Raw genomic sequence first — 14,567 nt, forward strand, 5'->3', positions numbered from 1 at the left:
TTGGTCATTTCAGGCATCGATACCATGCAATACGTGACCTTGAATTACGAGAAGTATATTTAACCATTACGTTAAAATACAAACAATACAAATATCCATGTGGCCGTTTTATTATAAACATGGAAAGTACAGATTTTAATAACGTCGCAGATATATTTGATCTACGAATACAGGTATTGGATGCAACAAGTGTTTCATAGCAACAAAGCGTTTCCTTTGCGATGTGGGACCGTATTAACCAACCAATTAATAGACATAAGAATAAAGAATAGACAAGGAAATAAGAAAAAAGGTTCAGCGTTTGAAAATTGCGTAGCCACAGCTATTGAATTTAGTGTCATATTTAACTGCATTATACAATGAAACAATATAGTCTCAATAATATTCTTTATTTTAGACGTAAGTCGAAGAATTGGTCAGGGTATACGATCAATGACCATCCTTTGAGATAATATGTGTCGTGTTCTTAGAAAACTGTGCATAATGCATGTGCGTAAAGTGTCGTCCCAGATTTGCCTGTACAGTCCGCACAAAAATTACAATACAAGCGAAAATTGTCCCACTTTTCCTTTTATTAAACTGGACAAACATATTGTAAATATATCGACGAGTGCCATCAAAACAAAACACGCGTGTAACCGACCAACTATAATCATTTATGGTTAAGCGGAATGTTTCATCCCTGATCAGCCTGTGCGGACTGTCCATGCCAATCCATGGGACGACACTTTACCAGCCTGTGCGGACTGTCCATGCCAATCCCTGGGACGACACTTTACCAGCCTGTGCGGACTGTCCATGCCAATCCTGGGACGACACTTTACTGTGCGGACTGTCCATGCCAATTCCTGGGACGACACTTTACCAGCATGTGCGGACTGCACATGCCAATCCCTGGGACGACACTTTACCAGCCTGTGCGGACTGTCCATGCCAATCCCTGGGACGACACTTTACCAGCCTGTGCGGACTGTCAATGCCAATCCCTGGGACGACACTTTACCAGCCTGTGCGGACTGTCCATGCAAATCCCTGGGACGACACTTTACCAGCCTGTGCGGACTGTCCATGCCAATCCCTGGGACGACACTTTACCAGCCTGTGCGGACTGTCAATGCCAATCCCTGGGACGACACTTTACCAGCCTGTGCGGACTGTCAATGCCAATCCCTGGGACGACACTTTACGCACATGCATAAAGCCCGTTCTCCAGGAGCGAGACTCAAATCCATAATTAATAAATTCTGATTGACAAGTATCTACGTGTCGCATGGTAAAAATAGGCACCACACAAGATTTAAGTTTTCTAAAATATAGGCCACCGTTATCCCTTATGAAGCGCCATATACAGCCCCTACACACAACAATACACGGTTAGAGCACTTTCATTTTAAACGATTGAATAATGCACACAATCAAATGAAGTACCACCGAAGTTTTAAGCCTTCGTTAATATTGACTGGGTTTCTTCCGAATTCACCGCAATAGAGAAACCGTAAACTTCATATAATGTATCCAAATATGTCCTCATCCATTCGGAGGTTTCCGTTTGCGTTTCTTATCCCCATTATCTGGTGGGTCCGGTAAAGACGGGTTCCCGAATGCATATGACGTCATCGCCGACAAAAGCCGCCTCTGATGAGCACGAGGCTTGTTAACAGTAACCAATGAGTCACCTATTCGTTGTTCTCGTATTCACGCCGCCCCTTGCTAATAATGTGAACATCGCAGGTGTCGTAGCGTCCCGTTTTCCGATTAAACTAAATTCACCGGAAAGTAATTTGGGCTCTAGGCTTGCCGAATTCGTGTAAGTTTCTTCAGTGGTTATTTCGTTTTTAATCCCATAACCCAACACATATTTAGTGTCGTAAGTCAAGTGTCCAGCCTCTTTCAAAACAACGAATTCGGATCTCGTTCGTTGAAGTTCACCGTCGGCGACAGGTTGAGCAAAATTCACAGCGACTTTCCCTGATGTCTGTGTCTTCCACCGCGTCAGCAGCACTGCCTCTGCTAAGCATACATGCCGAGTAATAAGAGACGCGTTCTGGGAAAAGTGGACTTAATGCATGTGCGTAAAGTGGCGTCCCAGATTAGCCAGTGCAATCCGCAGAGGCTGATCAGGGACGACACTTTCTGATTTCATGGAATTGGTCGCTTTAGGGAGGTCTCTTTTAAACTGCTAGGGCTTATTGTCGGGCGACACTTACCCCTCATGCATTAAGCCCAGTTTTACAGAATGCTGCTTATAACATCTAGCCACGTTATTTAAAAATGTAGTGTTACGTATCCTTGTACATAAAAATGAATGAATATAAAGTATATTTTGATGCGGACTTAAAAATAAATCTATTACATAGTATATTATTATTATACAAAAAGACCGTATTATAGCAGTGCATAATTATATACATTTTATGGTTATCTTAGGCCGGGTGTCCATGAAGAGGAAATATGTGCGTGTTTGGCAGAGAAATATGCTGCTCCAAACACGCACCGAAAAAATCGCTTCAGTCTCTATTTGTCGTGTACGGCGTACTCACAATTGCTTCACATAAAGATTTCTCGAGTTTCCGCACAAAATGAAAACAAAAATGGTAAGAGTTCATAAATATAGTTTTACGTTTTTTGGTTTCCCCTTTAGAGAATAAAAATAATAAGCAAATCTTCGGACCGAAAGAAATACATAAGTTGTAGGTACCATGAATGATTTCTAAACTAAAATTTTGTAAACAAACACGCGTTTTGTTCCGAAAACGGTGTCGGGTTTTGGCTTCATTAAAACTTTTTCTAGGCGAACTCGGTGCGCATTTCAGCTCGGAGAAAATCTGCGTTGAAAAAATGGGCTTCATGGAAACCAGGGTTTATTATTTGGCCCAGTGTATTATGACTATTACCATGTATTTTCACGTTGATGAACGCCAGCATTCCGCATACGATCGATTTAAGGGTTTGGAACTTCTGTTTCATGACCCTCGCATTGCGTCACATCCAATCAGGTAGATAACTTCTTCACGTCTTTGCACAGCAAGCCATTGTCATAAAATCCATTCTTGAACACTTGTTTGCTAAAAAGAGCCAAGTATATTTTGATAACATAATGATAAACTAGAATCTCGAATGTTTACAGCATACTATTCCTTTGCAAGTACTGTTTTCTGAACAGTAAATATACTGAATATTTGTTACATGACACTTGCTAATTGATATATGACAGTGTTTTTTCGTTGAACGCCACTTAATTAGAATGAAAAGCACTAACTATTCACTCAATAACACCGAATATTCGCAGAAAAGCACAGTACTATATGAAGAAGAGAAACGTGGATCTTAAAATGATACTGAAACACAGACAGGTCGATTATTAATACTATTCATTCATTCAATGTTAGCTTATTATTACTGAATATTCGCTGATAAGCCCTGAGTCACAAAATGCCACAATATTCGCTGAATAGCTTTGACTTATTGCTGACTAGCACTAAATATTCGCCAAATTACTGAATATTCGCTGAATGACACAGAATGTTCGCTGTAAAGCACTAAATGTCCCATAAATCGCAAGCAAAAAAATCACTGAATAGCACGGGCTTTTAGCAGACTATTGCACTAGAGATAATCGCAAAATTGTACGCCATTTTCGCTGAGATGTTGATGATTATCACAAAATATTGGCTTAAATTATTGACTTTCCTTCGATATTCCATGTAAGTTACTTGCGATTAAAAAAAAACAACTCCTGACATGATGATTTACTTAACCATCATATCGTCATTTCATTTTTAAAATAAAATATATTCAGTCATATGTACGGAAACATATCTTTTCCCGCGGTCATTCTTGTATTAAATGCCAATGTTGGACCTTGAATCAACCATCAGCGTCCGAGCGCGCAATAATCGTTCAATGGACTACTTGTCGAGACACTTATGTTTTGTAATACTCATCAAGGTGTTATTTTGGTGCGGGGATTTAGCTCGCGTGCGCTATATTTAGAAACTAAGATGCATCAGTTTGTCTTGGCGGACGTAGAAAACGTAAAATTATCAATCTGTATTCGTCGATATGAAAATGTCACAGGGAAGCATTAAGCGTTCTTAATAACTCGTGATTGGTTTGGAGGACTTGGTATGGCTTTTCCCCGTCATGGTTTTCTCCTTTTGCAATGAAATTAAACAGTTCAAGTAGGGTCGTGTTTTTCTATCGATTAACGCATTAACTGATTTTCTATTGAGAAGTAATTATATACGTAACGAATCACAGATTCATGTCACTGCTTGCACAAAACTATTTATAAAAAATTCACGATTGACATCTCGGTACTATCTTACAGAATATTCCGAAGATAGCCGATGCGGTCCGCAGGCTAAGAAGGGACGACACTACCCGTCTCAACTTGATTTTCAATAAGAAGAGACCTCGTTCAAACAAAAAACAAACAAACATAAAAGCAAAAAGTGCAACCGCTGATTAGCCTATGCGGACTGCACAGGCTAATTTGGGACAGTTTTCACGGAACGCTACTCATTTGACAGTGATGATTGTACAAGGAATGGCGAACGTTTCAATAAAACGTATTAAGTCACCGCAGGTACTTAACACTTGTGCACCAGTCGACGTATTTTTAAACGCAAAAAGAAAAATATAAGCAAATCTTAACTTGTTTACGACGCATAAGTAGCTGACAAGGGCTATTGAAAATGTATCCAGGGTCCAGACATTTGAAAAATATAACGGTACTAAATGCTGTTACCATGCTTATGTGATAAATACGTCGACATTGTACAAGTTTTTACACCAAAACATTTGGGAAAGAAGTGAAATAATTGCGCGATCCGATATTCGAGGGTTGGATTCCCGGTCCGGCCACAAAACTTGTGTGGGATTGTTTATGACATTATTTTTACGGCCATTCCCCAACCCCCTGTACTTCTGTTACAAGTAAGGAAAACTGCTTAGCAAGGAAATATGAGCGGTTTATTACCCGACCACCTCGAATTGGCCGAAATACTCTTTAAATCGAAGGAAACACACACACTCAGACAAAAAAGAAAACACGTGCCTGAAATTATTAATTAGACATAGAGTACGGATAACTAATACAATTTTACTTTGTTGCGTTGTAACTTGTATTCTCTTTGGTACTGTTTCGTCAAGCAAATGAATGACTTTATTATTAAATATTTACGAAACACGCGCCGATTAGTGGCAATGGAATGAACGAAACCGAGGCAATCAATAGACAAACATGATAGTTTGCGATGTACAATAAAGTATTTCTCCATTTGTGATAGACCAAACGGTTTCTTTGAGTTTCTTATCAATCTTTAAGAATAGCCAATTTAGACGCATGATAGCTTATCGAACACGAATAATCGGCGAGTAATTGACTCTTAAACGTTCAACATCGAATTCAATAGTTTATCAGATTAATGGAGACGACTTAAGTCAAGTGAACATAAGAAGCGTTTTAAGATTGTTAGGCCTTTTTTGTTTGTTTTTAACAATGACTGTCGGTAAAAACAAATAAATGTATATCGATCTAAAATCAATCGATGATCCGGATTGTTATAATCCCGTAGCTATTTTTCTGCACCATTATGTTTTCTAAAATTTGTACAGGATTATAAATATCAGTTTTGCCCCGATTTAAACTACATCGATTATAATTCAATCAATGTTTTACGGTCGCTTTACATCTTTTGTATAAATATTTCATTTATTACCAGGTCCAAGATTGCACGGTGTAATGTGCCGACCTATTTTCCTGCACAAACGCATCCCTTCACTCGTCCCTGGGCCGCTCTCTCACTTTACTAGTGAACACGTCGTAGATTTATTTTTTAGAAAAGATTTCATAATGAAAGTGAAGGGAATTACTTCGCTTTTTGGTGTAAAACAAAAGAGTGTTGAATGATAAACATGAGCCGCGCTCTGGGAAAACGGGGCTTAATGCATGTGCGTTAAGTGTCGTCCCAAATAAGCGTGTATAGGCCGCACATGCTTATAATGGACAACACTTTCCGCTTTTATATAATTTGTCGGTGAAAGGAAGTCTCTTCTTAGCGAAAATCCACTTTTAGCGGAAAGTATAGTCCCTGATTAGCCTGTGCGGACAGCAGCTGCTAATATGGGCCGACACATTACGCACATTCATAAGCCCCGTTTTCCCAGAGCGAGGCTCTATCAAAAAAGGTTCACGTGGTTACCATTCGATCCCCTCCCTAATTTCAAACCGCTTTTGAGTAGGACACCCGGTCTGAATCGTTTCAGAATCTGCTTACAGCGTTACCAGTGATGTACCCTACATTACTTGAATAAATAATGGTTTCGAGTTTCAAAGTCCGCAAAGTTACTGATGATTAATCTAGATACATGACTACGTTGATCATTCGACATTTATAAAAAAATACGTTTATGAATCTAGAACATATTTGCTTTCATACAAGTATACCATAATGTTACTTGTTATTTTATCTTAAAATAATCAATGTCATGGACTTTAATTCCCACCGATAATGTTGCTGATTCAATCCCCAATAGATCTGGTCGCTATCGTGTTGATTGATTACAAATATTACATATTTTGGTAACATAATATGCTAGTTCAGCATAGTTACAACAGAGAATAGGCAGTGTTTAATCGACATTAATCTAATCGTCCCCTGCTATGTAATTGGGATTATACCATTAAACACGAACGGTAAATCTTTCATTTGTCTTTGTCCGGACTAGATATACTTTAAACCATGAATTGTATTCAAATCAGATATCATCGATTTTAAACATGTCCTCGGGTTCCATGTAAGCTAACGGTTGCGCTGAGACCTTCGGTTTATTCCGCCAAGTTACTTCATCGTTAAATTTCGCCTCCGATCGGCTGGCCAATGAGATCGCGGCAAAGTGCGTGAGTCGATGACTACGCTTATTTTGATTGGTAACGATTTTACCCGAACATACCTGAGCGTTGGATGCGTATTTAAAACGGTGTTTTTCATGTAACTACAGGCCAGACGCAGGGTTGAGGGACGAGAAGTCGCTTTTAGTGTTCAATATTTTGTGATACAGCCGACGAACCGAACAAGAAAATGCGTGAAATTGTACACATCCAGGCTGGGCAGTGCGGAAACCAGATCGGAGCCAAGGTGAGTCGGTTACAAATATTAATTAGTAATAATGAAGATTTAATATTAAACATACATTTTAATTTCATGCGTTTTATATGAGTAGTTATTAGGTTTTAGATATGTATTTATTGGGTGTTATATAGGTAGTGATTGGTGTAAACTCTGATGGGTTATTTACACTGATGTGCTCATAACATACTTCAGGCTGTTATTTTTTTTATTAATGTGTAAACCAAACTTAATTGAACTTCTGACTAGGTTTTCCTTACCTCAATTGATAAATCGTTACACCGCACCGACTCGATGGTTTATATGGTATCGAGCGGAAAACAGATTATAGCTTAGCAACTTAGCCATATTGACCGGGTTCTTTCTTCGATTATGTGTAAACTGAACAATAGCTTTTCAGACGCTGTCGATTGAAAACCCATTTCATTCATAAGAGGACTGCACTGAATAAACCGCACATCGGCGCTCATGTTCGAGATTTATGTTTACACTCAATCTTTTACAGTTGACAGTACACATTGGTATTGGACATTTAGACCTGTAAAATAGGTTTATGTTTAAAAAATATTTTCAGCTTTACATAATCAGTACTGATTTAAATGAATGACGCCGTATATAAAGTTCAAAGTTCATAGTAGCAAACTGAGTAATTTATTTAAATAATTGCGTTTTTTTTAATCACTTGTACACTTTATTTGAACTACACCTTATTTCACTGAGTACGTTCGCCCATTAGTGTAACATTGAATAAGTGTCTTATTTCGTAATTGACATAAGTAAGTTTGCTGAATCGTGATTTAGTGATTTACACGAATTAAATCGCAAATTGCACGGTTTATACAAAAATCTCTTCGAGTATTTGCCTGCGAGTTGACAAAAATGCAGACAATCAATGCACGACACATATTAAATTTGTTCAAGTGTTCAATAAAATCGCGATTGTTCAAATACTTTAAACCTTGTTTTCGGGTCCGTGTAAACAATACCACCCATCTTTAAACAATCGACATGCCACTTTGAATGAGGGTCTGTTTTATTTCGTTTGAGTGTTCGATAGTGGGGAGACTTTTGAATACAATGTCAATGGAGCGCATTTATCAATGTCTTTTGTAAAGCTCTTTATTGAAATATACTGTAAAAAGATAATCTTGTTTTGCGTTTTACTGCGCAACACATACGATAAGAATATAAAGTGGTTACGTTTTTTTGGAATTGCGATATCGAGATATATCGAAGAAGTATTATCAAGCACGCATACATTTGGCGTTTTATGTGTGAAAATAAACCTTGTCCCAGACAAGCAAGTTTAAACATGACTCAAACGGAGTATAATAGATACTAGTAACTTGTTTTCATTGAACAATAGAATATAGATTGTCATTTCATTTAATCCGTTTCTTTTTTCATTCAAGTCGGAACATGTTTAACGTTTTTTGATTATTAAAAAAGAACAAAACAAAAATGATAACATACATTATCCATAGCAACAGCGTTTGTACAGTACTTTAACAATTTCGTTAAGCGTTTTCAACGATGTTGATTCACTTTGGGTTAAACTTTTGTTCTGAAAAATGTGATTTTCGGTTATTGGGATTCTGTTTTAAACACAGCACAGCGACATGCAATACGAGTTTTATGACAACGTTTTGTATATCATAACGCAAACCATTACCCCGGTCTCCTGACTGAAGCCGTTATACGAATTGACAGGAAGTTCTCAATACTTGTTCCATTCACTGAAATCGAGTTTTGTTTTCTCAGTGGTCGCTTGATGCTACATTTAAGCATTTAGTAATTAATTAAAAAAATACCGGTCGAATTCTTATCATGAGCTTGTTAAAGTACACATATCAAAAATGGGTACGATAACAATATGCATGAATAACAAAAGCGTACACAACTTGAGTTATTTAAATAAACACGAATGATTACTGTACCAAATTTAACCCATATAAGCCTAGCGTCCTGAAAAAAGGACATTGCAAACAGCGTAGACCCAGATGAGACGCCGCATAATGCGGCGTCTCATCTGGGTCTGCGCTGTTTGCTTAAATGAATTTCTTTATTAAATATTCTAAATATAGAAATAAATATACTTGCCATCCCTAATTTTGGAAATAAATTGATCCAATTTAGAAGGATGGGAGAGTCCACTGGGCATGAATGGGTTAACTCTCAACGCGCCGCCCTTTGTTTAATTATCTGAGTCGCATCTCATTTTGGCTCTCTGCCAAGGCTTTATCAATGCCAGCGCGACTTTGGCAAATTTGAATTAATTGTGGCTCATTGTTCAACATTTGATTGGTATTTAAAACTTAAAAGATCCATTGTTCGGGTGTTTGATAACCTTATGCCCAGGGTTCGGAGTTGGCACCTTCAACCTCAACAGTTTGGTTTATCAGCTGAACACCCCGTGAATACGGACTTTGATAACATTTTGATTTAAAATAAAGGCAGTCAGCTTATTAAAATTATATCTGACACATGTTATTTCTCCATTGCTATTTTTGTCAAGGTCTTTTAGACATCGTTGGCGCCTTTGACTATGGCTTGTTTCGTCGCGATTCCATATTCCTGACTAAAGCATCGAATTAAGCATCGTCCTTTCCATGGGGTTTAGTAATAATTTATTTAAATAATTATGGGTTTAACAGATCTTCGAACTATAGAAAATATGCTGCTATTTGCAAATTTGAACATCGAAATATAAACGCTAAATAGACTTGATTCTCATTCTCGAAGTATTAAATATCCGACAATTATTTAAGACATTAACATCTACAAAGTACCGCAAAAATGCATAGATGATTACATAAAATATAAAAATGGAATCGGCAAGCCCTAGTTGTACTAGCTTTTATACAATAAATAACATACTTTGTTGGTGACCACACATCGTCAACCGTGCGGCGACAAAGCTAATAAAACAAATATCGATTAGTTATAAATATTAGAATATGACCTCATATGCCATCGCGCGAGTATCGATGTTTGCAGATAATTGATTTTACAGTATGTGTGTATGCAATTGTGATTGATATAAATGACTTATCTATATTTGGGTACAAGTTACAAAGAGAAGGCTTTAAAACAATCATGACTTTTCACATACATGTACCACCGCGGCTCGAATCTAGACTATGCTTATTTTCAATTCCTAAATGTAAAAATAATAGTTTCTTTTAATAGTAGACCCCCAAGAAATGTCCTATATATAATTAATTTGGTTACTCATGGTTCATAACAATGATTTTGAACTAGCTCACATGTACGTATCCGTTTGCTTTACACACAACACTCTTAAATGGGAATATTTTATATAAGTTAGAAGCCCTTGGTTTCTAAAAAATTCAATTCGAAAAGCAATCATTAAAACATTGCGTTTGACCATTCCACACTTTTCTTGAATAAAAGCAATTTTAACAATCGACAACTCCGGCATATTTGATAATGTTTTGTACTGTTTATTGACATAACAATTGCATTGAATTGCATGTGCTTCCTATATGCTTTCAGTTCTGGGAGGTGATCTCCGATGAGCATGGTATCGACCCCACCGGAACATACCACGGAGACTCCGACCTCCAGCTTGAGAGAATCAACGTTTACTACAATGAGGCCACCGGAGGCAAGTACGTACCACGTGCCATCCTCGTGGATCTCGAGCCCGGAACCATGGACTCCGTGAGGTCCGGCCCCTTCGGCCAGATCTTCCGACCTGACAACTTCGTGTTCGGCCAGAGCGGTGCCGGAAACAACTGGGCCAAGGGTCACTACACAGAGGGCGCTGAGCTCGTTGACTCCGTCCTCGACGTCGTTCGAAAGGAGGCCGAGTCATGCGACTGTCTTCAGGGATTCCAACTCACACACTCCCTCGGTGGTGGTACCGGATCCGGTATGGGCACACTGCTCATCAGCAAGATCCGTGAGGAGTACCCAGACCGCATCATGAACACATTCTCCGTTGTACCATCACCCAAGGTATCAGATACCGTCGTAGAGCCATACAATGCCACACTCTCAGTCCACCAGCTCGTTGAGAACACCGACGAGACCTACTGCATTGACAACGAGGCTCTTTACGATATCTGCTTCAGGACCCTGAAACTCACCACCCCCACATACGGTGACCTGAACCATCTAGTCTCTGCCACCATGTCTGGAGTCACCACCTGCCTCCGATTCCCCGGTCAGCTGAACGCTGATCTCCGTAAACTGGCCGTCAACATGGTTCCCTTCCCCCGTCTCCACTTCTTCATGCCTGGCTTTGCTCCTCTCACATCTCGCGGTAGCCAGCAGTACAGAGCTCTCACCGTCCCTGAGCTTACTCAGCAGATGTTCGACGCCAAGAACATGATGGCTGCCTGCGACCCACGTCACGGCAGGTACCTCACCGTCGCCACCATGTTCCGTGGCCGCATGTCCATGAAGGAGGTCGATGAGCAGCTCCTTAACGTCCAGAACAAGAACAGCAGCTACTTTGTTGAATGGATCCCCAACAACGTGAAGACCGCTGTCTGCGACATCCCACCACGTGGTCTGAAGATGTCCGCCACCTTCATTGGCAACAGCACCGCCATCCAGGAGCTGTTCAAGCGCATCTCCGAGCAGTTCACCGCTATGTTCCGTCGCAAGGCTTTCCTCCACTGGTACACTGGCGAGGGCATGGACGAGATGGAGTTCACCGAGGCCGAGTCGAACATGAACGACTTGGTGTCCGAGTACCAGCAGTATCAGGACGCCACCGCCGAGGAGGAGGGAGAGTTCGACGAGGAGGAGGGTGAGGGGGAGGCTGGTGAAGCATAAACTGGTACCAACGCAACACCAAAGACCAACAAAAACTCTCAACCGTAGTCAATAACTTTGTTGCAACACACAGGCAGATCGATCGCCGATTTCAGTATTAATACAACAAGTATTCGATGACGTAACACCAATCTTTGTTGTGTGCAATACAAAATGTGATAAACGCATGTATACAGTATTTATTTTGTTTTAAAAATAATTATATTGAAATCTCAGGTTTAATAAATGTTCACATTGATAACAAGGTTGTTGCTTTTTTGCTTCTGCACTAAAATTATTATGTACAAAAATGAACTTAAGAAAACTATGTAAATCGATCGTTTTATTTGTCACTTATTTGAAAAACATCGAGAAGAATTACTTCAATTGAGATTGCTGTAGAGTTCCTATAAGTAACATTGCCTGATATATAGGCCTGTACAATATACACAAAAACTTGGAAAACATAGACTTGGCACATTATTTAAATTCGAACCTTAGAAACGAAAACAAACTTCATTCACATATACTGACTTTAAGTACGGTGAGAGCAGCTATCGAAACTTTGTAAGGCGATTAAAAAAAGTTTATGCAAGGGAGGCAACTTCTGTTAAAAAGGGTATAATTCATATACGAGTTAGCTCCCTTGAAAACACCGTTAATAACTGAATTTTGGCAAATATATCAAGTTATTGAAATACATTTGCAAAAATCTTTAGTGCAAACAAGACAGTTTTCTAGCAGTTTGGGCCGATATCTTGAGGTATAAGAATCAATCCTTGAATACGTCTGAAAGTCCACGTTGCGTGAAGCATAACCGTGCAGTACACACGGCATTTTTTTTTGTATAAAACACCGGCTTTTCAAACAAGAAACCGTCAGAGACGGGTGATGCTCCCCAAAGGTTTTTTTGTCACAATATTGCACTATATATTCAGATAAAAGGAAACGTCTTGAGGGCACAGTAGTTGGGGGGACAATAATGTTTTTATAGAAAAATTTAAAGGGCCATAACTCTGTGAAAAATCATCCGACCAGAACCCGCTGATAATATGCCAATCTCCTCTTGGTGGTGAACTTCCCATAAAGTTTCATTGAATTCCGGACATTAGTTGCTGAGAAATATCCCGGACAAGAATTGCACTATATGTACAGTTAATGGAAAATTTCAAAGGGCCATAACTCTGTGAAAAATCATCCGACCAGAACCGGCTGATAATATGCACATCTCCTCTTGGTAGTGAAGCTTCCCATAAAGTTTCATTGAATTCCGGTCATTAATTGCTGAGAAATAGCCCGGACGGACACACGGACACACGGACGGACAGACGAAGCGGCGACTATATGCTCCGCCCAAAATTTTTTGGGGGAGCATAATAAAGAAATTCTGATGTATTTCAAATTGCCATAAGCAGCATAAAAATCTGTCTTTTATGCACTAGTTGAAATTTTTAAGAAAAAAATGTTTTAAAAAGTTATTTGAAAAAAAAACACTTACCGGTGTGTTTACTTCCATTAACGTTTAATTGGCAATCCCACAAAGTCACGTGATCCTTCACCCTGATAATGTTAACATAACGAAAGATTTTTCACAATTTTAATGAACATCACATCAACGAGTTTTGCTTGATGTGATTGAAAACAGTCAGACCGTGGTATATTAAGGCTTCAGAACCTAAATGGCAAATGTATAGCGCGTTAGATTTTGCTCATGGTTTATTCCGTATTCGAATTCCAGTAAAGTTATAATATTTTTATTCAACTGTTGTCTCTTGCTGTTATTCTTATTTTAGACTTATCAATATATGACATTTTGGTGATTTAATACACGTAATGAAAATGGGGAACAAATAAACGAAATTATATGAACGAAAAGTACTTTGCGGTCAACACGATAACAAACAAATTTATACTGCAAAAAGCAATTAGAGTGGGGAAGTTTTACTTTGTGCGACTCCAATAAAGTATAAAAAATAACAAAACAGTTCAATGCTATCTCACGCATTTTAATGTTTTGAGGTTTTATGCTTTGCGCTGTCAACTATCATGCTTATGTTTGGTAAACCAATGATATTCATGTTTTTGAAAAACACTAATTTAGAGCGTTTTTGTCGTATTGTCATTAGATATACAGTGAATTAAACTTTAATTGTATATTATGTAAAAAGTACAAAATATATGCAGTCTATTGAACACATATTCTTGTATATATTTAATAAAGTTAATTGTGGCTATTTACTGAAAAAATATAGTCGATCAAACAAGTGAGTTCCGCGAAATATCTGATGTTATCACGGTCACTCTGAAATAAAAAGTCGCAAAATTAATTTTACAAATTGATATGACGCTTTTAATTTGTTAATTTTTACCTACGATCAAAGAAGTAACAACTTGTATTATTCACTAAACGATGTAATGTATCTGCAGAAGTTGTATAGCAGCAGCATTGATGTCAACGTCAGACCAATGGGATGTGAAATGTAAGCGTTATTTTGTATAGGAATCATGGATCCAACAATATGCCATCAGTTGTCAATTTGGTTTTGTGTACCACAAGTTTGTGCTGCACAAATACAGATTGACATTGAAATGTGACGGTTTGATTTATTTCAAAACTTACATTAGATATCGATGTTGCTTAGGCTGCTG

At 38.5% G+C, this 14,567-nt stretch overlaps 1 protein-coding gene across 1 annotated transcript; it reads left to right on the top strand.

The window, feature by feature from the left end:
* The first annotated feature begins 6,974 nt into the window (after positions 1 to 6,974).
* On the top strand, positions 6,975 to 12,183 carry LOC127834226 (tubulin beta-4B chain-like). The gene is made up of 2 exons (XM_052359895.1): positions 6,975 to 7,142; positions 10,650 to 12,183. Exons 1-2 carry the CDS (start codon positions 7,086 to 7,088, stop codon positions 11,937 to 11,939), a joined length of 1,347 nt encoding a protein of 448 aa, XP_052215855.1. The 5' UTR covers positions 6,975 to 7,085; the 3' UTR covers positions 11,940 to 12,183.
* The last annotated feature ends 2,384 nt before the right edge of the window (positions 12,184 to 14,567 follow it).

This window comes from Dreissena polymorpha, chromosome 6 (assembly GCF_020536995.1).
Source record: "Dreissena polymorpha isolate Duluth1 chromosome 6, UMN_Dpol_1.0, whole genome shotgun sequence".
Classification (NCBI taxonomy): Eukaryota; Metazoa; Mollusca; class Bivalvia; order Myida; family Dreissenidae; genus Dreissena; species Dreissena polymorpha.